Source organism: Cydia fagiglandana, chromosome 1, assembly GCF_963556715.1.
Source record: "Cydia fagiglandana chromosome 1, ilCydFagi1.1, whole genome shotgun sequence".
NCBI classification, from domain to species: domain Eukaryota; kingdom Metazoa; phylum Arthropoda; class Insecta; order Lepidoptera; family Tortricidae; genus Cydia; species Cydia fagiglandana.
The window spans coordinates 15,366,725-15,394,553 of record NC_085932.1 but is presented as its reverse complement, the minus strand read 5'-3'; the positions used below and the strand labels follow the sequence as shown (position 1 = coordinate 15,394,553).

Below are 27,829 nucleotides of genomic sequence, written 5' to 3'. Positions count from 1 at the left end.
CGGTTGACAACAAAGGTTGGTAGATTCCGACTTTGAACGCGCCCTAAAACGGTACTGGCAGTGGCAGTTGACGTTGTCAACAAACGTCAGTCGACGTCACGTCATTCGATTCGATTGCATTTCGTTGAATCGTGTTGCTGTTATCCGGCTTAAAGTAATATAATTTCTTTAAATTAACACAAATTTGTAATGAACTTATTTTAAATACTTACAAAATGCGGATAACAAACTTAAGACGCGGAAGGATCGCGCGAATGGGTGGTATATGTGCAATTTTACTGATGCTCATTTACGCTCTACACAAGTGGTCAAATGAAAACGTCGGCAAACAACAGGTCCGAGAGGATGTAATAGTTTCGGATTCCCTTAGTAATTCTTTCAAGTCGCACCATGATGTTTATCCGACCCTGAAAACCGGTAAGTGTATTTTTATGTTTTCGCTGAAGTTGAACTGGATAAGTGGTTACAGTTATGTGGCCCAATGGGGTGAGACGCGACGTAAAGGCCGGTTCTCGCTCGCATTGTTTTTGTTGCCTGCACGACACCCGGCGTGCGAATATGACGATTTGCATTGAAGTGATACTAATGGAACTGTTTGCATATAAATTGATTTTAATTTGATAATGGTGAACTCAATTCATTATAGGTATATGGCAGGAGTATGTAGTAATTATTACAATATACATGTTTCAACTGCAAGAAAATATATGAAATAATTACTAAGTAGTAGAATTATTATTGTAATGCTACCAGAAAAATGTTTTCATTCACTCTAGGTAGAATCAAGATGGTATATCAATGAATGTGTATAAAAACTAAACTAAATATTCACAGGAAGAAAGCGATACAAACAAAAATCCAAACCCAAACCTACCCACTCATATTCTTAACTTGAACTATTTACCATATAGGTACATAAGGGTGCGGTAAGACCATACCTACCATACCTACCATAGTAGGTATGGTAGGTATGGTCTTACCGCACACTATTTTAAATACTTTGGCATGTTGGCATGAGATTAGCACTGAATGTATTCTAATTACTATAAAACTGCATTTCATGTTGTATTCAATACTTTAGTTATTGTCATCAATTTGTTGATGGGACTGTCCATACTAAAATTTAGCACACTTTAGTTAAACATACCTTCTCCTTATTAGAGTGAGCTTTCAGATCGTTACAACATGTTTGCCCAGGATAATCCTAACTTATCAGATGGATCCATTAGACATTCCCCAGGTAATAATACCTTCCAATAGTTCCCTGTGTGAGTCCTTGTATATCTTGTGCTTCATTTCATTATATGTAGCAATCATATCATTATTATATTTATAAAATCCTTCCTATAACCTAATCTTACATTTTCCTTCCATTTTCGATATGAAAAGAAATGAAATACAGACATTCTTTGAGGAAACTATTTCTTGTGGGTTTTATTTAAGTATCCTTTAGTTAGAGCTTGTGTGTTTGATCTTTTTTTTTTTGATCTAGGTTAGTATAAGTATAGAGGGATTTTTAGCTTAACCCTGCATTAATTATAAGGTTTGCTAACTTGCATAACTTTGTATTAACATACTGAATGTTGGATTTTTACAGTGGTTACTGGTAATAGTGGCAAAAACATCATGTGAAGCCCTAATATAATAAACAACCTGAATTTACAAACTTTTGCATAAATTCTTATCAATTTTTAATATTGAGCTAATCAATCTAAGGAGATTTGATTAGCTTACACCATAAATTTCAAAATACTTCTATAAGCATTTTAAAATTTATGGTGCTTCTACAAGCATTTTAAAATTTATGGTGCAAGAGACAAGATTAATTTAGTTATATTCTGTAAAAAAAACCTAGGAAATAGCAAAAGAAAATTGTACAGGTGAGACACTGCAAGTTGTAATTTTACTGGTATATGTATGGACACATACAATCTACAATCATTGATTACAATCATGGGATTGTATCCCGATCATGATTTTTCTTTGTTTCTTACCTTAGAGGTGTTTTCGACTACTTTTTGACCCCCCTCCCCTTGGTGATATTTGATGAGGTTTTCGGCGACGCCCCCTCCCCCACACAACCTAAAGAGTATTTTTTTGAAATTTTTCCATTCAACCTAATTTTAAGATAAATAGTATTGTATATAGAAAATCTTGATTAGTTTTCTATTTTCGTTAAATAGACTCGCAATCTTGAACTGCAGAGTGAAGCTTTATGTTTAACGAAACAGAAAAAGTATCTACTCACGTGGTAGGTTTTTTTTTCTTAGTTTCGTTTACTGTAGAAAAATACACGTGAGGTTTGCTTATTGCCCCCCTCCGCCAACGTGATCTATCGTGATTTTTTCGTGACCCCTCCTACCCCTATCGAACCTCGCGTGATTTGTGCACAAGCCCTTAGTCAGGATAATTGATACTTGTGTAGTATATTCTCATCAACTATATTAATTTGTTCCAGATGTGTTGGGTAACTTCGAGCCCAAAGCGCGGCGGCCAGTGATTGGGCCCGGCGAGGAAGGCAAGCCCTACCACATGTCACAGGACCGTGCCAACGACGTAGCCGAATCGGAGAGCGAATATGGCATGAACATAGCCGCCTCCGACATGATCGCCATGAACAGGTAAGTGCTTTGGTATGTGTAATAGTGTAGCAAGGCAGTGGCCGAGCCGGGCGTGGACGGCAAGCCCTTCCACGACATTTAGCACGACCGCGCCAACGACGTGGCCGAGTCGGAGAGCGAGTATGACATGTACATAGCCGTCCTCGCCATGAACTGCTGTTCTGTATATGATGGGAAAAGCGGGCCGGGTGCGGACGATAAGCACAAACCAAGCACATTTCGCAAAACCGCGCTGTATTCCCTGTGAGACATGGACACTAATGAAAAGGTAACTGAACTGGGGAGGTTCTTCAGAAACAGGTATCGGTTCGCGCGATAATTATCATTCTAACTTCCATTAAAGTACTATTATCTGTTTCATATAAATTTTGACAATGAAAAATGGTTTTGACAAAGTAATTAGGCATACAGATATTTTTTTTTTGACATAGTAGTTGACTGGTAAAAAGCTCAATAAGGCATTAAGGAAACCGAAAGGAGTTCTATTTCAACAGCAATGGAGTAAGTACACAAAGTTATTTATAGAAGTTACCAACAGGTTTTATTTAGGTATGCTATTGACCAAGACTGGTTTGCCAATGTTGTTCGAAATTTGCCTAAGCGTCTATAAATTTTCATATCTTTTCTATTCTGTTGCAATCGTAATATTTCGTATACCTAATTATATGTCCAAGGTCCTTTAATTATTCTATAAACTATTTATAATTATATATAAACAACACATTTTTATAAACAGTATTTTAAGCTATTTTATTTTGCAGAAAATATAATCAGTTAGGTAATTGTTTTGTAATAAGTATGTACCAAGTATAATCCGGTATCGCTATGGTTTGAATACCGTTTATGATTGTAAAATTTCACGGTTCCTTATCTGAAACAATGTTCAACGATAGCGTAGCGTAAGATTTTTTGTGAAACTCTTAAATCTCTCTATTATATGAACTAATATTAAACTACTTTGTCCGTGGGTACCTATATAGAATGCCCTAAATTAAAATACCTACGCTAAAAAGTATAGGTACATAATTATTTATTTTTCCAAAAGAAATTATGATATCTGATCTGAATCTGACACCTTTTGGTTTGTCAATTAGAGTGTTTTTCACTTATAGGTACCTACTTGATGTGGCGCCAGGTAGTCGCTATTAGTTTACAGTTATCTACACGATAGGAGTTAGGTTTTGTTAATAAATAAATACTCGTCAGCCAGTTCACATGGGACCACATTCAGGATAGTGACGTCGCAAGTGTAGGTAATTATTCACGTAGCCACAATTGAGCTAAAATTCCAATAAAAATTTGCCAACTTTACCATAGGTGAGAGCCAAAACTCAACGTGTTTGCATTGTATTAAAGAATACAAAACGATTGTTTACTAAATACATTGGACGTGCCTCAAATGTTGAAATAACAATTAAGTAGATTGAAACATAATTACTACAACCTAATATCATTATCATAGGCCTATGAAGGTCCAGTTTTGGTCACTTTCCCTTAAGACTACGCGATTTACTGGTAGAAACCAGTAAATCTAGAATTAAAGCAAGTATCTCCTCACAGGTCGGTCCCCGACACGCGCTTGGAAGAGTGCAAATACTGGCACTATCCAACAGAGCTGCCCTCTACGTCGGTGATCATCGTGTTCCACAACGAGGGCTTCTCCGTGCTGATGCGCACCGTGCACACCGTCATTGACCGCTCGCCGCCGAACATACTGCACGAGGTGGTGCTGGTGAGTACTGCATACTAAGGGCTCATTTAGACGATGCGAGAACTTGCATACGAGTTTTATTGCATTGCGGTTTTTGATCGGTCGGTTGAATTGGACGCAACCAACAATCCGCAATGTAACTAAAATCGCATGCGAGTTCGCGCGCCGTCTAAATCAGCCCTAATACAAGTACTGGCTCTGCCCGACGGAGCTTCCCTCTATGTCGATGACTATCATGTTCCACAATGAAGGCTTCTCCTGCCCTTGTCGACTGCTCGCCGTCGCACATAGGTAGGTACTGCACGAGGTGGTGGTGGTGCTGGGAAGTACTACAAGTCACTACTGGCACTGTCAGAAAAAGAGCCTTTGAAATTTTGCACTGGATTGAGTTTGTTCGAACTGATAACGCTCAGACCGTGTGCACGCACGAATGACGCAACAGAATGCACGGCCCAATAATCGGCGTCAATCTTGTAGACTCGCTTATGGAGCAGCGCATTATCGCCACGTACCGTACCAACTTTACCCAGGCCAATAACGCGGAGGCAACACCCCTTACTTTTCTCTAACTTAAGTCAACCATATGCAAGACGATTCTGCTTCAGAAAGTCTTGCTTGATCGCTGTCAATAACATATTTAGTATGTTGCTCACTTTTTTCGTATCGTAATAGTAATGTTATACGTATAATCGCCATCAAATATATTGGAATGGCCAAGGTGTTCACAATAATCTGAACGACTTTATTATCAGTACGTTAAAGTGCATGTTTAGATATTTTGTGCACCTTGGCCGTTCCGATGTATCTGATGGCACATGATAAATACAAAGGTTTTCGAGAAAATAAAATCGGAGAGGATTATTCACTACACTACGTCTGTATAGCTAAATCTATTTCGAAATACTTTATAAAAAAAATATTGTACGCAAAAGTAGTTTTAATCCCATTTACCTAGCTTAATTTAAAAGTAAAATTTAAATTGGTTAAAGCCTGACAACAGTTTATTTAACCCTGAGATAGTGTCGCTGCAAACAGCTTACGTATGGCAATAATGTACGTACGTCGTGTATAGTCGGGGTAATGGGCATTGGCTTCATGTTGATACTCGGATAATGTCAAAACATTGCTTACAGAGAATTCGGTTCTTTCAATTTACCTATTCGTCAAAATCTGATTCTAAATATTCAATATTTATATATTCTTCGTTTTCTGACTCTGACGAAGTCTCATTTCCATCATATGTTGTGTCGCTTTCAGGACCACCAACCTCGATTATAAAACGTTGAGTCTCCAATTCGATAATAGGATTTTTATCGTCGATCTACATAAACCTTAAATGAAATATTAAAGTTTAAACCAAACAACTAACCAGTTCAATAAAACCGCACTATATAATGTCAATACCAGTCATGTCAACAACATTGTTTATTGGAATGCTATGTAATCCTTCGTCTTTTTTAAGCTGTAAGTATTTGATTGCATTCACTACAATTTTTTCACATCTTTGGTAATTTTTTTTGGCATTTTTGTAATAAAACCGTTTTTTTTTTTTCACCAGTGTATACTTTATTCAAACAAAAAATACATGTAATATAAACAAAATAAAAACAATTATAAACTAAAATTAAAACTACATTTGAATATATTCGTAGATATTTTCCGTTTGTTTACATCGGTGACATTCGATGACATCCAACGTTCGTTGTTAAAGAGTACTTGTTGCCAGTAAAAGAAATTAGTACCATTGAAAATCCGCAAAATGGCGAGGGTCAAATAAACTGTTGTCAGGCTTTAAAAGACTTGAAAACTACTTATTCAAAATTTCTACGAAACATATGTACATGCAATATAAATATACGCAAAAAATAATATTAATATTGTACGCAAAAGTTAAAATAGTTTTAATCCCATTTACCTACCTTAATTTAAAAGTAAAATTTAAATTGGTTAAAAGACTTAAAACTACTTATTCACAATTTCTACGAAACACATATATACTTAGATATAAGTATTCACGTGTTTATTTGTTTCTAGGTGGACGACTATTCCGATAAGGACAACCTGAAGTCAAATCTCGATAACTACATAAAGCGATGGAAAGGCAAAGTGCGTTTAATTCGCAATGCGCAGAGGGAGGGGCTTATCAGAACCCGCTCCAGGGGCGCCCAGGAGGCGACAGGGGAAGTTATAGTGTTCCTTGATGCTCATTGCGAGGTCAACGTGAACTGGCTGCCGCCGCTGCTCGCGCCCATTTACCGAGACTACAAAACCATGACCGTTCCAGTTATAGACGGAATCGACCACAAGACCTTCGAGTACAGGCCCGTGTACGCCCACGACACCAACTTCAGAGGCATATTCGAGTGGGGAATGCTCTACAAAGAAAACGAAGTTCCAGACAGAGAAGCCAACAAACACCCGCACAAATCAGAGCCCTACAAGAGCCCAACACACGCGGGCGGTCTTTTTGCTATAAACAGGAAATATTTCCTGGAAATCGGAGCGTACGACCCCGGTTTATTAGTTTGGGGTGGCGAGAATTTCGAGCTCAGCTTTAAAATTTGGCAGTGCGGCGGCAGCATCGAGTGGGTGCCGTGTTCCAGAGTGGGCCACGTTTACAGAGCATTCATGCCGTACTCGTTTGGCAACTTGGCGAAGAATCGCAAGGGTTCACTGATAACTATAAACTACAAGAGAGTAATCGAAACGTGGTTCGACGAGGAGCACAAGGAATACTTCTACACTAGAGAGCCGATGGCGAGGTTCTTGGATATGGGGGATATAAGCGAGCAAGTGGCCTTGAAGGAGAAGCTCAAGTGCAAGGACTTCAAGTGGTTTATGGAGAACGTGGCGTACGACGTGTACGACAAGTTCCCGAAGCTGCCGAAGAACGTGCGCTGGGGCATGGTGCGCAACAAGGCCGGCAACGTGTGCCTAGACACCATGGGCAAGGCGGCGCCCGCATATATTGGTAAGCTACGCTTAGAGTGCTCACTCCATGCACAGATTTCCTTACTTAATAATAATAAGTTGTATGGGAGGTATGGTTAAACATATATTATTTATTAATCAGTTTAAAACTTGCTTATAACTTAAATGGGCTATGCCTTTACACGTTTAAGCAAAAAAAGAAAAAGTAAAGGCGATTCGCGCAGCGCCCGAGTTGAGGCAAAAAATAACTTTTATAAATAAATAAAAAATTAAGTGGTGTTCATCAAAGTGTGCCAGAGTTACTTTTCGTTACTACCACTTGAAAAACGATGACGAAAAATTTTTTTTAACAGGGACGTCAACATGTCACGGCGCCGGCAACAACCAGCTGTTCCGGCTGAACGCGGCCGGCCAGCTCGGCGTCGGCGAGCGCTGCGTCGAGGCCGACGCCGACAGCGTCAAGCAGGCCATCTGCCGGCTCGGCACCGTCGACGGGCCCTGGAGGTGAGCTCCTAGCGGGTTTCATTGCTGCATGATCAGAATAGCCACACGACAAAACTGTAGATTAAGGGGCTACCCCACGCCAATAACCTTCGATCTGAATCCCTTCGTTTTCTAATGTTTTTTGTAGCTTATTGTATTAACAGCAACGGTTTTAAGCAATATAGTGTCCCAATGTCCCATATTTACTTCAAAGTTGATATAAGATATTTGGCATCAAAGTTGAACAATTTTATGCTAAAACAACTGGTTTTCTGGCCATAACTTTTGTGTTAATTAGTTTAAAATTAAAACCGTGGTCAAGTTTTTCGAGACGTCAAAGACGATTTCAAATATACATATTTGGGTTCGTCTTTGACGTCTCGAAATCTACAGATTTCGTACATGTAAGATCCTTCACAGTAAACTAGATACGAGAAAAGTGTTTTTTTAGACAATGTCTAAAAAAATCATAAAAAATAAGTATTCATTTCTTTCAAAATCCGGTGGATCAAGACGAAGATAAAAGATTGAAGAATCGATAACCATTTGTCTTATAATTCTATCTGTAGTGCAAAAAAGGAGATACGATTCAAAACTTGTCAAAAATCGATGAAAATCTCGGGTAGCCCCTTAAAGTAGAAGTGCCTTAAAACGGATCTTCTCATATATGTATTTATATATTTTCAGGTACGACGAAGAGAACCACCAAATAATCCACCGGCTGCACGACTACTGCCTGACGCTGCAGCCGCACGCGCGCAACCTGGCGCTGGCGCCCTGCGACCCGCGCAACACCTACCAGCAGTGGACCATCACGCACAAGCAGCCCGGCTGGTGATACCCCACACTCTAGCTCTAATACCCACAGACTACGCGGACACCGCATTACGAAGCGTTTACAAAGAGCATGAGTTCACCACACATATGTACAATTTTACTTTTAAAATGCTACGACCAGCAGCACAATAGAGTTGTATTCTATGCTATTTTATACTATAATAACCTAAGAACACCCCTACAGCTTAACCTTTTGAACGCCACAGACGGCAATTGACGTCAACGCAAAATCGTGACAACGGCGCCAAAGACGGCATTTAACGCCGATCGTTAATTGATGAAAATCTACTGAAAAACACCCCACTTTTAGGTTGGCATTATTTATTCACAAAACTAAATTTTACCCCCGTGGCGTCAGTGGCACGGCAAATGGATGCGCCGTCTGGCGTTCAAAAGGTTAATAATTATAAATATATTTAAAATACCCGATTAGTGGCCCTAATTGTGGGCGCAGCTGAAATAAGCGGTCGCTCTGTCATACAAAATTTGTACGGGAGAGCATATGTGTGGTGACTCCATCTGACTTATGTGCTCCATCTAGTAGTTGAGGTGGTCTGTGACTATACCTAAGTGTTCGAGGCTATGCTGACGCGTGCGACGGTGTGGAGCAGAAAAACGAAAAGTGGCCTAAAATGTGCGGCTAAATGGACCTTACTCATGAATTCTGTCAGTTAATCTGGGTGTGTCGAATTTTTCATGTTGGGAATACACCAGCGGTCGCTATGACTTGGGACGTCTTCATTCCTTTCACCACCGAACCCTACAGTTGCATTTGGGTAATTTCGCTTATATCTCCTAGGACCTCGTGGTAGTGTGCCACAGCCGGCAACAGCCTTAAAACATATAATGTCTCAATATTAAGCGCAGAAAGCATATCTTGGTCTCGTTTAGCTCCCAAAAACGACCTATTAAAACTGGAGGCAGTAGTAATCACAAACTTTCTATACAGCCTCCTTTTTAGGGTTCCGTACCCAAAGGATAAAAACGGGACCCTATTACTAAGACTACGCTGACCTTCTGTCTGTTTGTCACCAGACTGTATGACCCGTGATAGCAAGGCAGTTTAAATGTTCACAGGTGATGTATTTCTGTTGCCGCTATAACAACAAATACTAAAAACAGAATATAATAAATATTTAAGTTGGGCTCCCATACAACAAACGTGATTTTTTCGCCGTTTTTTGCGTAATGGTACGGAACCCTTCGTGCGCGAGTCCGACTCACACTTTGCTGGTTTTTTAATTATGATCGAGATGATAGGATAGATCTTTAATGTCTTTGTTGCCTTTCGTAGAACTAAACGATTCTCCCTTTTGACAATGGGCATGGCGTTTTGATTCGACGTGGCACTGTGAATGGGAACTGTATGGCCATGAATAAATGCCACGTCAGTTATTTTAAAACTCCATCGACTGCAGTAATATAATAATTTTGCCTATATACGTCCCACTGCTGGGCACAGGCCTCTCATGCACGAGGGGTTTTGGGATATAGTGACGACTGCAGTAACCGAATAAATTAGGTTACAGTGTTCTTAGAATATTTGTATGTCTTTTTTGTTCTATACGGTCAGTATTGTCAGAATAAGACAAAAGTTATGAAATGTATGCATTTATTTATTTTTAAATTTAATTAGTCGTGTCACCTTTGTCAGAGTACTTTTTTTCACGGAGATATTGATGATATGTCTCTCGCTATTCTTATTTCTCTTCTCCTAGCCTAGTTTTAACTCTACGGTGGAACACACGTCACAAACTTACGTACATACATTCCCGTAGTTGAGTAAAGAAATATTTACCACCTTGTCCCGCGGTAAATGAAGAATAGACATATATTATCTTAATTATCTATTATCATATTAAGCAAATTCTAGCCGATGTATATTTTGTATAATGATTTCTCCAAGGTACACAATTATATTATAATGATATAATTGTGTACCTTGGAGAACACAGATAACTAATAACTAGTCGTAAGACTTATTGCAACGGGGTAACGTGTAATACTGATTACCCAACAACAATGTATGTTCATTGCTCAATTACTCAGCTCTATAGTTCGTTTTTTTAGCATTAGAAATAAGGTAAATAATCTTGATGTGTCTTTTAATTAAAAAACACATTTTAAAAATAAGTTGCGGGAAATATGTAATAATTATGAATCTAATACGATCATTTATATTCTTTTGCGTTCATAAGTACTTAATAGTTTTTGATTTTTAAAAAGCGTTTTTCAATTAAAAGACAAAGACATGTCAAGATCGCTTACCTTCTTGCAAGTTCTTTCTAATGCTAAAAAACGAACTATAGGACTGTGTTGCCGGTCTCTGCGATCGTATTGTAGGTATCTCGTGTACCTACGAGTATGTAGCTCAGCCCAGAACTATAAGTTACGCTACCGACTATGCAACTTTTCAAAGGGACAGGTTTATTTATCCGTTCGACTTAGTTTTTATTTTATTTGAAGATGTAAATTATTTAAGTTAATATTTGTGAAACTAACTTGTCATAGTTTGACGTGACGTACCATTTAAAAAGTAAATTATTAAAATTGGAGAATTGTACCAATAAAAACAAGGAAAGAAATGAACACAGTTCGGCGATGACAGTATTGTTAGTATTGTGTAATCACGATTTACTAGACGTTTTGACAACGTTACTCAATCTTTATATTTGTCTTTAAAACAACTAATACATTTGAATTATTTTAGGTATGAAAGTCCCTTTCATGAAAGCATCGGTTATAATATAAAATGCTCATACCTAACTCTCATAAGGTACTTAATAAATTTAAGAAGTTCTATGGGTAATACACACATTATTTATACAGCCAGGGATCATTAGTGATAAAACAAACAAGCTCATACGAGCTTGTTTGTTGAATGCTCTGTGTCTGTAGAATGCTCGTAGCAATCGATTTATAGGCAACTTTAGCCTGCCTAGGTCTAGTTGATAATTTAACTAGATTGTACCTATATTTAACGATTAATGTTTAGTTGTATCATTATAATAAAATTTGCCTTTATTTGACAATTGTCATGTAGTAAATAGTGTATAAGTTATGAATGACTACCTACTTGCCAGCATTGCTTCAATAATAAATGCCGACAATTTAAAATATTTCACTCCAATCAGGCGTACAGAGTAATTTGCGTCTTATTTCTTTATTTTGTGTTATCAAGTATTTAGTTAAAATTCAACATGCAATCTAGATTTGAACGTTTCTTGCTCATAGTTATATTGTTTTACTTTTTTATTATGTTGCATATAAATTTAAGTAAGAAATCAATTGCAATCACAATATAGCTTTTTTAAAACGAACAATGCGTATAAAATCACGGCTCCTTTATCGATTTTTTTTTGTAATTTCTGATTAAAGCTTTATTTCTTATTACATTTAGTGCAGATTACATCAAATTTGCTGTTGAAGTCTTCGTAATTCCCGAAAGAGATAAGCTATGCTGAAGAAAATAAGTGCGATAAAAACTATATATTTTATAGATCAAACTCGGATGAGTCTGGTTCTATAAAATATTCATCTTAATCTCCGCTTCCACACTTGCACTTATTTAACTTAGTTCAGTTCGTTGATTGTGCGTGTTGCAGTGCACCCACCCTTAGGTACTGCTGCGCCGAACACTTCCTACCGAACTCACTGCTTCGGTGCAAACGTAGTACAGACATTAGTTTGGGTGTTACATAAATCAAATCGATGTAGAACTTAAAGAAAATTACGTACTTATTATATTATTCTGACACTAAAATGTTTTTCTAGACTGATTATTTATAATACCGTAATCTATTGTCTTCCTTACAAAAGTATGTATGTATTGTCGTCTTAAATGTGTAAATTGTCGAGATGTTAAACCCAGAACGAACCCGTTTTTTGTCAGTGGGATATACATAAATATTACTTACGTTATTTTGTAAACTGAAGTATTTAATACCTTGACCATACATATAAGAAAACATTACTAAGTTTTTATCTGTAACCATTTTTAATTTTAATAATAAGAAGCAAGCATGTTGGTATGTCGCACAACCTTGAAAGTCGAAGCCATTATGAACTGGTCCGCCGGAAATATTTAAAGCGTTGGCAACTACTCTAAGCTGAATTGGCTGGTATCAATGTGTATACTTTTGTACAAATTCTTAAAAAGTTGTAGCACTGAACTATGTATAAATCTGTTCATTGATGATAATGATTAAACACAGATGATTGGAGATAATCTCACTAAAGGTATTGCTGTGATTCCGACATTTTTTATATATTTTCAAGGTCGATGTAAATAAATTAATATTTATTGTTTTAATGTCTTTAATCAATTAAGTACCCTTAATTTATAATATGACACGTACAGAATAGAAACATGTGTTAGGGACTTGTGGGATATTTCTAGTAGGTACATAACTGCTTGAATAAGAAACTTGCATAGCTAATCATAATATTTTTTTATTTGTCGCAATCCATGATATTACAGATGTTCTTGGGAAGATGTACTTTTGCATTTTATTTAAAACGCTAACAATATCTCACAATTTTAAATTATTAAATACACTACTATTAAAATATTACCGAGTTTTATCACAATAATATTATAAAAATAATTATTACATATGTAAATCCTATACTTATCCACCTAAAAGTGGCAGTACTTATTAATTTCGAATACCTTTTAGTACAAATCATTCATTCAAAATGTCGAAAATTATTATTCTAACTACTTATACATATACTTAATTATAACCTAAAATTACACGTATAATGTTAAGAACCTAATAACTCTAAGCTACAATACAATCAAAAATACACGACTACCTCATATCAGCTTCCTCACTATCAAAAATATACTTTTGACATAGTAACGTTACTATGACAGGTAATTCAAAATCACAGGTCGAATGTACCTACTATCATGGTAAACTCCGCCTGGTACTCTCTTCCCGTCTTTTCTAGGTGACCTGACTGACCAAAGCCTACGTCATCATGCGACAGCGCTATATGATAATATATAGCGGCCATGTTATTGTGACGTAGGCTTGTGTCACTCTGGGAAGAGAAGACCATGTTTTATTAGACTATGCCTACTATATTACTCGAAAGAGAGCACATTTATAAATAAAAACATATAGGTATATGACTTAGCACCACATCACTTTAAGAACCCATTTTATACACACTAAACAGCGCTTCCTCCTAGGAACCTACGTTCACATTATAAAGACGTAATAATGCACAAAAAAAATAGTAAATTTTTCCATGTATTTAAGAAGTTCGAACCTGTAGCGTAGAAAGTATGATGATATTTAAGGCCTGTGCACACCGGCTTGCGTGTGCGTGACGTGCGCGTGTGCGTGCGCTAAAATGTTGGAGCCGCACACGTCACGCAAGCGGTGTGCCGTCTCTCATAAGAATCTGTATACTACAACGCCGCACGCGCACGTACACGTCACGCACACGCATCCGGTGTGCACAGGCCTTTATTCGTTCGAAAATGTTAATAAACAAAAGAAATGCAACTCTGGTCCAATTGAACATGATTTAAATTTCATCAAACCTAATAAGGAAGGTAATATGTATGCGGAAGGGCTTACAGTTTAGAAATAGTTTACCTAACCTACATTTTTCCCTGACTACGAATTTCGACTAGTTATTTTCTGTAGTCAAGTTTCGATACATCATTAAATTACACGAAATATTAAATATGAATAATATCAAAGACAAGAGGACGATCACAGTAGTTTAGCTTACAAGTCTTTCCATCCTTTTATGATAACCATTGAAAAAAATGGGTACTTCCTCAATAATATAACTAATTGTTTTAAATCTTATATATGATTATCAAATAAAAGTGAAGGGATGTTTACAAAAACAACATAACTGACTACACTGGTTGGCACCTGAAACGATTAACAATGTTCTTAAAAAAGTGTCAACCGCTCTAAGCAGTTCTGTTGTTTTTGTAAACATCCCTTCAATTACAAGACTCCTTAACTCTGCCGATAGTTTACCGTAACATTAATTACGGAAACGACCTAGAGATAACTTATTTTGACTATTTAGGACTAGTAAAATTATGATCGCAATTAGAGTTCTTTTCCTAATTAACTAAAATAATTGCAATTTATTATTAAGGTATGTAATTAGTATTACTACCCGTTCGTTTCAAGTTGGCCGTTACCTCCCGGCCCGCTTCCCCGCATTTTATTACTTTAATTTAATACAATCACAAAAATATTAAATAAAGTGAGCGTTAAAAAATAAAGTACAAGTTACGTTATTATTTTTTGTCGACATTACTAGTACTATAGGCTAGTCCGTGCTAGTACCAAAAAGAATAGATAGTATAGAGGGGTCCTGTCATAGTAAATGTTGTAGTCACTGTAAATTTACTGCCATCTATCGACACACGACTATAACTCAAAATAAACACGTACTTATAAAATTATTTAAAAAAATGAATATATATGGATAAATGATTTTATTAATTTTATATCATTTTGACCCATGTTCATTCCCTGATATCTACGTGTTAAAATTGTTAAATATGAAACGGTGTCGTCACGCCATCTAGCCGAGAATAGGCTAAAGGTGTGTGCACCATCTATCCGAGAATGACTTTTTCTTGATTTCCGAGGCACGTTTTTTTCTTAGACTTTATTCATGTTATACGAAGTTACATGTCTTTGCTAGTACCTAATTGGTACCTTGGGACGGGACGTTATCATGTAACGGTCGCCGACGGCTATCTTGAAGCGAACGGGTATTATTAATAACTCGAGATATTCTACTGAAGATATTTGAACTTAAAATTAAATTATATAAGGTTCAAATTTCTTAATTTTTTTCCCGCCATATATCAACTTCTTCCCGCCTTGTACGGATATGTGACTAATAGTTTTAGACTAGTAATAAGAAGAGTTTACCTACTCTTCTATGTAGTTGACCTGAAAAAAAAACAGGGAAATTATTTGGAACTGTCAGTCTTTAAAGTAAACACATAATTTTACAGAAAATTACTTACCTCATTACAAAGTCAACAATCATCGGGTGTGCGTATTTTGCCCATACCCAAAATGGCTCTCATATGTTCGACTCTTTCTTTTAGTTCCTGAAAATACATACATATAAAAATATCAATGCTACGCTCATAGAAGTATAAACTGTAAATTCGCGGTTCGCCAAAAACTATATAAATCGTTTTTTTTAAGCTGACCGTTTAGGACTATGAGCTCTCACTCCCATACCGCTAATTTTATATACTTAGAGCAAAAATGAAAAAAATGGAGGCCGTTTTTCCAAAGACTACAGACGCATATTTAGCGGCCTTGAAGGCCCAAAAGCTTTTCAATTTTAAATATATTTCGTTGTCACAGTATATCTCTATCAATTTTATTTTATTTTATTTACAAACAAAAACACACATTAAAAGTAACATACAATTAGGAAAATGTACATAAAATAATAACTTAAATTTATCTACTATGCTAAATAAAATATCATATTCTACAACAGCGGTCGGCAACCCGCGGCCCTCAGGCCGCATGCGGCCCGCGAACCTCTCACTTGCGGCCCGCGAGCCTCCCTGGCAATTTTTTATGTAATGTTAACAAACGACAATATCTGATAAAGTCATAAATATTAACAAAGTGCGGCCCGCGTCAACATCGGTAACTACTATCTATGTGGCCCTTGGCTGCTAAAAGGTTGCCGACCGCTGTTCTAAAAGAACTCTGCGAGCTGTAGGTACCTACCGGGTGCAAAGGTGCCCATCACACTTGCCGCAAACCGTCCCTACCTAGTACCTACTTAACTCATTGGTTGTAAGCATTATTTTTATATACAATATAAGTGAAATATTATAGTTACCTGCTGCTTTTTTAGACACATTTCAGCGCTCGGCGGTCTCCACATCTTTTCAGTTTCGATTTCTTTCAGCAGAGCAACGCGCTTCCTCATGGCGTCCTCAAGTGAAGTCTGGAAAAACATTGGAATGAAAAATTATTACCGTGTCAGTCACTTTATTAGTAGAATACTTATCCTAAGAAGTGTGAAGAGTGTAACAAGTAACGAAGGATGTAATTTCTTTCAGGTTGTATTTTTATTCTAGAATTATGTTCTTATTCTTGTGAGCTAAGTTATCAAAATTATTCAGATTTCTTGGTTTTGAATCCCTCCCTTAAGGTACACTCAAGGTTTTTGCTCGGACCTTTTTGGCCCAAGCTAGAACGGGGACGCAATATCGTTATCGCTCATTGGCTGGTTCGCTCAATAAACATAACATTGTTTGCAGACTTATTGGCGCGATGCGGGAAACGAATTAGAGATTCACTAGATATGAAATAGTAAATATATTATCTTCTAATCTCTAATTTCGTTTCCCGAATCGCACCGTACCGCTAAGGTAGTACCTACTCACTTTGACGTCCGCGAGGCTTCGAGTAGCATTTTTACTCAACTGCATCACCTGCAGATAATCCGCCGTGACGCTCGCCCGTCGTTTTCGGGCTTCCTCTAGTTGTGTACGGACGCGGTCTCTATCTCGAATACTGGCCGCCACTAAAATTTACAAAAAAAAATGTTACTACTCACATAGGCTAATAAAAAAGGCATTTGAAGACAGATAGTAGTGACCACCACGCACACAACCACCCACGACAGGCGTGGCTCACTCCACGATTTTGTCGCTTTGATACAGGTAGCTAAAAGTACTCCGTTCCACACCAATTTTGGTGGCTAGCCATAAGCCGCGCGTGACGCTGTCACCACCTAACGGCCATAATTGTCCTGATCGTCACAGGCGCGTTTTGTTAGAGAGTTAGTCTTCTAACCTAATACTTACACAACAAAGGCCGTAAAAATATCTGACACGATCTTATTTGTAGACTCATAAGAACGTGTCACAATATTCTTGCTGCCTTCGAAGAGTAACATATTATTGCAGTTGACTGTACTCGAATCCGAAAGCAGCGGTCTAAGCACCGAACACAATGCATGGAACACAGACCTGCTGCGCTAGTGACGCCATCTGTAATGGCTCGAATAGCTAAACGGCTAAACTAGTCTCTATGCGAGGTCGATTTGCACTTGTCCAGTTTTTCTAATGAAATGGACATGTACTGTATGGACCCTCTACCTACCGTGGTAGGTATTTACGCGTGCAGACACATCACATAATTATTTAGGGTCAGTTGGACCAAATTGTCTATAAACGTTAAAGTGCACTAAATATTTTTGTATGGGAAGTTTCGTAGTTCACCGCTGACTAAGTTTATCAGTCAGTTTAATTAATGATGTTTACGTAATTATCATATTTTGCAATTTTTTTCTTGAATACAAACAATATATTTTATTTTATACATTGTTTACTAATATTGATGTGTTTATTATTTTCGTAACTATGGCAACGTCAAATCTTAAAAACATTTAGAATGAAGGTTGAGTAAGTAACAAAGTGACAAAATTGGTCTTAGAGCATTTAATAACTGGAGTGGTCATTGAGTGCTTACTGTTAGGATTAGGGTTCCAAGCAGGAAAAAAAAGCTTGTTTTAACACCAAATAATGTTTCTTAATCTCAAGCAAGACTATATAGTAATGGCGTCTCATACAAGAAGAAAGAACAACTACATTTGTTTTATATTGACAACCGAATAAATCAAATATCATAGGGCCCGATTCGGATTTTGAAATAGATATCTATTAGATATCTTTTAGACATCACCATCAAGATACTCGTAGGATAACGATATGTTTAAGATCTAACCTGTCAAATTTGACATTGGCGTGATTCTGGAGATACTCTTGAACGACTTCCTCGGGATTTGACTTAGAGATCCAATTCACATCTAATAGATATCTTACGCTATCTAACGTAAAAGTGACATTGGTTGCCCGAATTACGCTGCAAAAGAGAACTAGTTGATTTCTAAACTATAACGTATCTAGAATGGATCTAGTACGTGTCGTCTCTTGTGAATATCTTGAAGTTCGAATACGGCAGATACCTAGTCTATATTCTTTATTTTTTTTGTTGACAATATTACTCACCCCTGTGCCGAAAAACTTGCACAATTGTGCAAACTTTTGTATGGACTGACATGGCTATTTGTACGTTACGTACAAATCATGTAGAAATAGCAATACATTTGACGTCCCCGCGTTTTGTGAAGAAAATGACAGCGATGACATCTCCTTTCTAAATGCTCTAAGTGGCGGGTAGAGGTAAAGGAATACAATCTCCATGTAATTAATTAATGAAAAAGTCTCCGTCAAAAACCTTAAGAGGGAAGTATACTATAGTAGTATCAATAAAAGTCTGCAGCGGATTTGATAGCCCATGCAGCTTAAGTGTTATTTATACGTCATAATTTCATAGAAGTTTGACGTTTAAAATGACACTTGCACTGCGTGGGCTATCAAAATCGCTGCAGACTTTTTACAGTCTGACTATACGTCGTAATCGTCCATACAAAAAGAGAAAACGTTTTTCCACTTCTAAATACGAGAAACTTCCATTCTCCATGATTTTTAGTATGGTATTGATACAATGAAAAACTATGTTTATGGGTTTTCTTTTTTCGCTACTCTGGAGAGATTTAGAAAAATTATAATAGCTGACAGCGTGCCCAGTTTTTGCAAATATTCTCCCATAAAGGAGTTTTCTCATAAAGTCATAAAGGATTCTCCTTACCTCTACCCTCCATATTCACGGCTACCATCAGTATATGTAACATTACTTTCTGTGCATCTCACTTGCACTAATATGCGAGAGCGAGATGCATAGATAGTAAATTACGTAGACGTGAGAAAATGTGTCAATTTTCTTATTTAGTTCTTTAAGTGAGTCCTAGAGGCGCTGTATAAAACTCCGATATAACTCTTGCTCTGTTTTTTAGTATACTTAGAAAGGGACAGCATCGTTTGGAGTGGAGTGAAGTTAGGTACATAAGACCGTAAAGAAACGTAAAACGTGACACACGGCACGTTTATTCACCGAGTGTAAGTGAAAAATACTCTGCCAACTGATGGTAGAGCTACTGGCCCATGGGTCTTATGAAGATGACGTCTACGTACTAACACAACTTTTGACACGTGTGATTTTTAAACTCCACAGTCCAGTTTGGATTTTCTACCTGAATTCTAATAATAAAATGTTAATACATAATCATAACATACCTTATACAGTGAAACCTGGTTAAGTGGGACCTGGATAAGTGAGAAACCTCTATAGCTGGGACTCATGGTGCGGTCCCGGCACTTTAGCACTGAATTACCTGTTACTGAGAAAAAACGAACCTCTATAACTGGGATTCGTTGTTGTGATTTTATAGTCACATTTACCTCTGTAATTGAGACAGAGAGTGTATTTTACCTCTTTTACTGAGACTATATTTATAAAATTACATTTTCCTAATTGTTTTTTTAGAATTGTACTTACAGGGAATTGACTTCTGTATTTGAGATAACGTCAATCTATGACCTCTCTAACTTGGACTTCATTGAACAATTTCCGTATTCTTACTAACTCTTAGTCTATCCACAAATTCCGCATTTGCCTAATTGTGTCTAAACATCTTCAAGTTTGATTTAGTTAACCCTTTGACCGCCGTTGTCCGGTATAGAAGACAACGATAAAACGATACGCTGGCGCCGTCGTCTTGTATACAAGACATAAATTCAACCACTGAGTTAATGTGAAAATAATAACAATTGCAATTTCATTTACACTCGTGTTCATATTTAAGGTCTTTGTTTTTTCATTTATTCGCTTTTTAAGCCGCTATATAAATCCCTTCTTTTATAATAAGGCATTTAAAAAAATTGCTCCAATTTTCAACATTTTTCATGTTCCTCGTCGCCGTTGTCTTGTATAAAAGACAGCTAGGGATGGGAATGTTAACTCGATATGGGAATTTTTAAAGTAAATATAAAGTCAGAAATATGTTTTTATCTAAGTATTTGAACACTTGTTAATCGCCAATTTTTTTCAACGAATAGTAGGTAACTACTTACTAGAATACGTAGAACGAGAGTCAGATAGGCATAACTATATTTAAAGTTCAGGCCGCTTCTTTAGCTCTATAGAGTAGAGTCAGACAAGTAAATTTGCCCTTGTAGATTGTGGACTATTTAATTGCAGAAGAGATAAATAAAAATAATAATTGATGTTATTTTATAGCTTAGTGGGAAGGGATACACCGCAGCGACCGCTTCGCACAAGAGTGGTACAGGGACATACCTGTTTATCAGACTTTAGTTTTTTGTTATAACATTGAAGTTAATGTGTAATTTTTTTATAACAAGTCGTTGAACGTTTTTTGATAAGAGTTTACCTATAGATTAACGTAAACCAAACTGAAATTATAATGATAGATTCTAATTCCGTAATAATATCTTCACTCATTAAAAATTCAACCCACGTGTAATTTTCACTAAAACAGTTCCGGTATATTGACTTTATCGACACATGATGCGCAGCTTTAACGTTACGCCAATAAAGTTTACGTACCGACAAGCGCTTACGCCGTTGACCTAGAGACTATTATTACTTGATCCGCGCGGAAACAGTCCTTGTCGGTCTGCACTGCCGGCAGTCCATGCGCGCCGTTGTCTTGTATGAAAGACTTCTCGTACAGCCTAGTGCGGCGATATCACGTCTTGAATCGACATTATTTAGTGGTTGTTTTTTATGTTAAATCCCTATATTTTAAACATTTTCGGGTGTAAAACATATGTTTAATTTTGGCTATTTGGAATGAAATTAAACCTGGACAAGAACAAAGCTAAATTAAAAAGATTTTTTACCATAAATTGTAAATATCGATATCACTATTTGCAATCCCTAAACTTTTTATTAGTTGTTTACTTAAAATTTGCTCTGGCGTGTGAGTGAGCGTCTTTGCGGACTAGGTCCGGCGGCCAAAAGGTTTTATGTAAGTAGTTAAAACTATCGAAACGAAAGCTGACATTTAGATAAGTTTCACGTAAAAATAAATTTTCATTTATTAAATTTCTAATATGCAATGAAGTCCGTATCAAATTTAATTTAATTTTGAAATATCTATCCTTTTACAGACTTATAAAATATTTAGGGACAAGGATTATTTTACCTTATTTATTTTTAAAGATAATTACTAAATACCTTATTAACCACCTCTATAACTGAAATATACTCTATTATCACCTCTATTAATGGAGCCCTCTGTAAATGAGACAGAAATTTATTTGTACCTGGCTAACTGGGAGCCTGGGTAAGTGGAAAATCTCTTTAAGTGAGACAAATTTGCTCGTCCCTTGAGATCTCACTTATCCAGGTTTCACTGTACTATCGTAACCACTAATATGCTTACCCATAGCCGCACACATATTCTGCCTTTCCACAAGCTCATAACTCAAAACCTGCAACGGAGTTCGCTCTTCAGTCACTGGCTCTTCTTCCACATCCTTAAACATTAAACAAAATATTCTATAAACAACAACATACCCACATGTTATTTTACTATTTGAGATTAACATTAAAGATCTGACTATTTAAATATATAATAATTAAGTACACCTACTCCCAATAATAATAACTATCGTCAATATTGCAGAAAATGTAGTTATTAAAATAACATGCACATTATTCCGTTCAAAAAGAAACTTACGATGATTTCCACCGTGCTATCTGGTTCACACGTATCCATTTCCACGTCAATAATATTTGCCATCACTAAAACTATTATCACACTGTTTCACTAATTCTAAGGGAACGGACAAGCGCACTGTGTAAGACACAACTTGGTAATGAGCAGTGCAAAAACTGCAAAACGCCGGCCGGCTAGAAATTAACCATTGTTAGCGGAGAGGGGTAGTTTTGTAACTGTGTTTATGTCTTGTCAGTAATTCATTATGGTACTAAGCGGTCTTGTAATAAAGTGCTAAACTGCATGGCATTTAAGGCAGGTAAAATCATAAACAACCTCTTTTTACAAGCTTTTTCTACAAGTTACATGGTGTTTTAAGAAAGTAATGTTGCATGAACACTTACCTAATAAACAAAAGTATAAAACAGACAGGTTGGCGTCTGGGACATTTAACTAGATCTTTAAGTAGGTACTTAAAGTTAAGCCTAACTACGTAATTATACCTAGTTACCTAATACATGCATATGTATCATCAGTTTATATCATCTTTATAAAGGGACTTAGATCTTACTAATCTATACCTATAGCTATTTTTGCTTTTTATCCTTAGGGCGAACTATAAATTAAACCTAATTATAGAATAGTTGTTGGAATTCTCATAAATAATTAAAATAAGTAAGCAAATGAACTATCCATGAATATTTTTAGATGATCATTTATTTTTGAATTCAAACGAGCGCATACCTACCTACACTTCCTTAACGACAATCGTTATTGGTCGTTAGTTAATTACAAAAAAAAATATTAACAGGTTAGTTTAAACCGTAAATGAATCTAATTTATTTAAATCGTGTTATTTTTTCTATTGACTTCTTTTTTCTGTTGACTTCTTTTTCAATTATTCCTACCTATCCCTAGCGAGATATTTAGGGAAACATACATATATGAAATAAAAAGTTACTTTGTGTGAGAGAAGTTGACCTAGTCTAGAATTTGCAAGTAAAGGATAAGGGTCGTGAGCTGGGAGGAAGTAAATGTGATATAAACAAAAAAAAATGCCCATGGGAAATGCCATTTAACCCTTACCTACCTGTATACTTTTAATTATTTTGCACTTGCATCGCATTTTAATTGGCGAAACCTAAGTAGTTTAGGCACATAACCTACTTACATTTAAATAAAAAAAATGTTACCTTAGGAAGGTATATAATGATGAGTGAGATTCGCATTCAGTATGAAAGATACAACGAAACATTGAAGAGAAGAACACAAGAACGTACCTAATTTTATAAAATAACTGAGCAATCATCCAAGCTTGATTTTTAGCTGGCGCCTGCTGCTTTGCCAAATCCGGACCGGATTATACGTTTTATGGTCCCTTTGTTTCACTTGCTTTGTAACCGCTTCGAATAGCAGCCTAAAAAGTGAGTAGGTAGATGTCCATTGTTAAATAAAACACTCGGGGAAACAATGTAATCACTGTACTCAGCAAAATATACTTTAGGTACCTCCAAATAAAACATATATACATATATATATATATGAAACATGACTGGTCTCAATGGTTTTTAGGGTTCCGTACCGAAGGGTAAAAACGGGACCCTATTACTAAGACTCCTCTGTCCGTCTCCGTCTGTCTGTCACCAGGCTGTATATCTCATTCAAACAAACGTGATTTTTTTGCCGTTTTGCGTTATGGTACGGAACCCTTAATGCGCGAGTCCGCCCTGCACTAGGCCGGTTTTTAAATTTTTACTCCTATCTACAATCCTTCCTCGCTCTCTCTTTTGCTTGTAATATCCAGATTATCCATAATAGTACTTATGTAGGTATATATAGTTATATACAAAAGCCCCTTTAAATGGGTTAAGATGGGTTTCTTGATATTGATTTAGAGTTAAGTATCGCTTATAATGTTTAAAAAATAAAATAAAACATATTTCGAAAGATATCACCAAACCGTTTATTATTATTTTAGTAAAAGTGTGCGTTTCAGTTTGCCTTACCTAAAATACAATTATTATAGCCAGGGTGTAAAACCCTAATATTTATAAATAAAAGAATGTATAATTATCAAATATGGATACAGTAATTATCTAATTATTCATCTTCAATTTTATTATCCCCTTAACCATTTGTAAAGAAAATAAATACCTAACTACGTTATTAGTATTGTGCTTTAATAATCCACTTATTTAACCTAATGAATCAACATAATTATAATTGAATAAACTCAACAGTTATTGTTTCTTAAATCATATGCACGCAATGCATAATACATCTACTACAATCAAATACAAGCAACATCATATAGAAATATAAGTAAAGAAAGTGTGGTATGGTAGTCGACAACGACATCTAACGTCAAGTAGTGGAATTATCAGTACCTACCGCTACTTGACTGCAGATGTCACAAGTGTTCTGCTGATAAAAATGTACCTGCTGCTAAAACAATTTACAACTAATATTATAAGCAGGAATTGAAAATAGAGTTCCGGTTATAATATTAGCTAAAACTTATTGAGCATTAGAGTTTTCGTTCGTCGCGACATCTATTGTCAACTAGCAGTACTGATAAATTCCGCTACTTGATGCTAGATGACAACTACGCAATAACTCGCGTTTTGGTAAGAAAACAGATGTATGGAGTTTCCACTCTTTCTTCACTTATATTTTTCTATGGTAACATAAATGTATTCTCACTGTACTCAGTGTTATCACAAAAAATATACTCAAAGAAGAGATTCAACTTATATTCGAAATATTAGCAGGTTCCTATTTAGTAAATTATGCAGCATTTATTAATAAATATATCGATTTTCAATACCTACCTATGTAAGATTCAGTCATTAGTAAATACAAATATTAAAATATTTAATAGATTTTATGTACTTAGCTATTAATAAATATTCAAGGTTATAAATTTTTCAAAATTTTCACTATCAACTTATTACCTAATACCATCTAATACATAAATAAATAGCTTCCAAAAACTAAAACAATTGATATGTATAAACAATTGATGTAAATATAAGTAATCAACTAATTAGTTTATCAGGTGCATTGGGGTAGTTTTTAAAGATCTTCTTTCTTATGATTTAACAAGATGAGGTTTTAAAAATTATGTTTTGCATTTAACAGGGTTTTTGACATATACATAAGTATTTAATGTAGGAATAAGATATTAGATACCCTCAAAGAAGACAACTTATTATAAGACCAAGTTTAAAATAGCTACAACTGTGTAATCAAATGCTAAATATTGACATTGTTGAATCTGTTTATGACACTGTTAACTTATGTTTAATTATTGTTTATGGTAAAAGAAATAGTAAAAATTAATTGTACAAATCTCAGCCTTTAACTTAAACATGAAAATATCTAATCACCATGAGTTGTCTACTAATGAAATATTGCGAATTAAATATTCAATACAAAATGACATTACCTTGAAATAACTAAAGTCAGTAATTAATTAATTTACCGAAATGCATTGCAAAAAAAACTGTTGTAACAACATTATAAATCTTATGATATTCAAAGTCCAAGTAGCTGGGACGGATACAGAACAAGGCATGCAAAAGGTCAAGTTATAATTTGTGTTTAGCATATCCAAGTTATCCTTTAAATATTACACTTTAAGGTCAAAATTAGGCCACAATCCAATTGATTTACAAAACGCAAGCCTATATATTGCTTTGTATAAGCTGACACACATGTTTAAGAAAATATTGACAGATTAGTATAATACATACTTAATCTATGTCAGCTGTTATGAAACTTTTGAATCAACCCTTATACTGCCTTATTTACACACAACCACTGAATCAATGCTTAGTATGGCAGAATGTGGATCCATGCATAATTTAAATTAGATTTCACTACCCAAGATGCAGATCGACATATATTAACATTTAAGCAACTATTTGAACAGAGGGCCTACCACGAACCACATTCAACATGTTGCCTCCCCTTCACACCTACAAACAAATTTACAAGTGCGACAGATAGGCAACACATCCATCGTAGTTCCCGGTAGGCCCTCAGGTTTTATCAAAATCATTTGAGATAGAGATAAGTTAAGCCACCACAAATTGCTATAATAATAGCAATCAAAACTAAACTAATGATCTTAGTACAGAAACAAAAGATGATGACTCCCAGTACAGCAGCGCAAACCAAAGCAGCCGCCCAAGGAACAGTTGTCAATTTAAACGCAGGTTTTTCATCTTGTTTTTTCTCCGCAGTTGTTGTGACAATAACTGCTAGAAGGAAAACTCCCACAGTCCAAGTTATTACGCGCGACATCTAAAAAGGATATAATAGGGGCTTTGTACTATACAATTAGAGTAGTGTGACGCTCTAGTTCCGTATAAAAAATGAGTCACGTGCAAATTAAACATTTAGGACAATACATTTTAAAAACACTTTTATTTTCTAATAAGGAAGTTAATTTACTAGTGACACTCAACGAGTTTAAATGAGAAGATAAATTTTTAATGTACAAAACAAACTTGGTAACAGTAAAGTGTACTTACTTTTACGTTATGAAGGTTACAAGAAAATATGAAATAATCCGATGTTCTATTGCATTAAACCGTTAGCATATCCCACGTATTCTTTCAGTATTTTCTTAAGATTATGACTATACTTGAGCAGCCTTTGATCGTGTCTTCCGTATAAATTCCTTGTTCTTTTGTGCTTGCCTATTTACTTTGTTGATGTTATTTTTATACTGGTGATATGATTGATGTCAATGTCATATTTGTCACTGTCAGTGTAAAAGGGCTTTACAGATGTGACGATTCGACGGTTCAGACCAAAGCACAGAATAAATAATAGTACTACCGTACAGAAAGGAAGCTTCCTACAAAACCGAAGTTTGACAGCGGTTCAGGGTCGAATCATGCTATCCCTTTCTAATACATGGCACTATCCCTTTCGGCCAATTAGGGTTGTCAAAATTCAAGTGATTATCTTATCTGTGGTCGTGCACGCAAAAGGAAGTCAAGTGGTGCCAACCCTAATAATTGCTCGGAGCAATGCTGAGCCGAGCGGAGCCGAGTTTGGCCGAAGTCAGGAGCTTCGCACCCCTGCCAAAGCACAGAATAAATACCAAAGACCAAGGTGTCAGCATATCTCTTTCTCGCTCTTACTTAAAGCTACGTTCTTCACGGTCGAATAGGCCTCAGGACTATAACCGCGAAAATCGAAGTTCGCAAATTGCGGGGATTTTTCTCTGTCACTCTAATTACGTCTTCGTTGGAGTAAAAGAGAAAGATCCCCGCAATTTGCGAATTTCGGTTTTCGCGGTAGCCGCTCAGACCGGACCAAGGTTGCGGTTCGTCGGTACGTCCGTTTGTTAACAGCTTTATTAGCCTAAGGGCCTACCGCGAACCACGTTCGACGTGTTGCCTCTCTGTCGCACTTCTAAATTCGTACGTAAGTGTGACAGGGAGGCAACACGTCGAACGTGGTTCGCGGTAGGCCCTCAAGAGGTATAACCGCGAAAATTGAAATTCGCAAATTGCGGGTATTTTTCTCTGTCACTCTTATTACGCCTTCATAGGAGTAAAAGAGAAAGATCCCCGCAATTAGCGAATTTCGGTTTTCGCGGCAG

General features: G+C 36.2%; 2 protein-coding genes and 1 long non-coding RNA gene across 3 annotated transcripts; 1 reads left to right on the top strand and 2 right to left on the bottom strand.

The window, feature by feature from the left end:
• Positions 1-92: 92 nt before the first annotated feature.
• LOC134664894 (N-acetylgalactosaminyltransferase 7) lies at positions 93-12,891 on the top strand. The gene is made up of 6 exons (XM_063521609.1): positions 93-417; positions 2,459-2,621; positions 4,182-4,353; positions 6,367-7,303; positions 7,617-7,767; positions 8,434-12,891. The coding sequence occupies exons 1-6, from the start codon at positions 216-218 to the stop codon at positions 8,582-8,584; spliced, it is 1,776 nt and encodes a 591-aa protein (XP_063377679.1). The 5' UTR covers positions 93-215; the 3' UTR covers positions 8,585-12,891.
• A 1,650-nt stretch (positions 12,892-14,541) lies between these two features.
• On the bottom strand, positions 14,542-22,550 carry LOC134670871 (uncharacterized). The gene is made up of 6 exons (XM_063528690.1): positions 22,231-22,550; positions 21,934-22,027; positions 17,003-17,142; positions 16,453-16,560; positions 15,608-15,694; positions 14,542-15,530 (listed from the first exon to the last, which is right to left on the bottom strand). The coding sequence occupies exons 1-5, from the start codon at positions 22,291-22,293 to the stop codon at positions 15,620-15,622; spliced, it is 480 nt and encodes a 159-aa protein (XP_063384760.1). The 5' UTR covers positions 22,294-22,550; the 3' UTR covers positions 14,542-15,530; positions 15,608-15,619.
• Positions 22,551-24,148: 1,598 nt separating this feature from the next.
• On the bottom strand, positions 24,149-26,961 carry LOC134664888 (uncharacterized). The gene is made up of 2 exons (XR_010098318.1): positions 26,748-26,961; positions 24,149-26,517 (listed from the first exon to the last, which is right to left on the bottom strand). It is a non-coding gene; the product is annotated as an uncharacterized LOC134664888 (long non-coding RNA).
• Between the last annotated feature and the right edge of the window lie 868 nt (positions 26,962-27,829).

Excerpts from the sequence above, each read along its gene's own strand:
- LOC134664894 (XM_063521609.1), top strand. The coding sequence starts at position 216 with ATGCGGATAACAAACTTAAGACGCGGAAGGATCGCGCGAATGGGTGGT. Across the intron at positions 418-2,458 it reads TTATCCGACCCTGAAAACCG|ATGTGTTGGGTAACTTCGAG; the intron begins GTAAGTGTATTT and ends AATTTGTTCCAG. Across the intron at positions 7,304-7,616 it reads GGCGGCGCCCGCATATATTG|GGACGTCAACATGTCACGGC; the intron begins GTAAGCTACGCT and ends TTTTTTTAACAG.
- LOC134670871 (XM_063528690.1), bottom strand. The coding sequence starts at position 22,293 with ATGGCAAATATTATTGACGTGGAAATGGATACGTGTGAACCAGATAGC. Across the intron at positions 22,028-22,230 it reads ATAGCACGGTGGAAATCATC|GATGTGGAAGAAGAGCCAGT; the intron begins GTAAGTTTCTTT and ends TTAATGTTTAAG. Across the intron at positions 16,561-17,002 it reads GAAGCCTCGCGGACGTCAAA|ACTTCACTTGAGGACGCCAT; the intron begins GTGAGTAGGTAC and ends ATGTTTTTCCAG.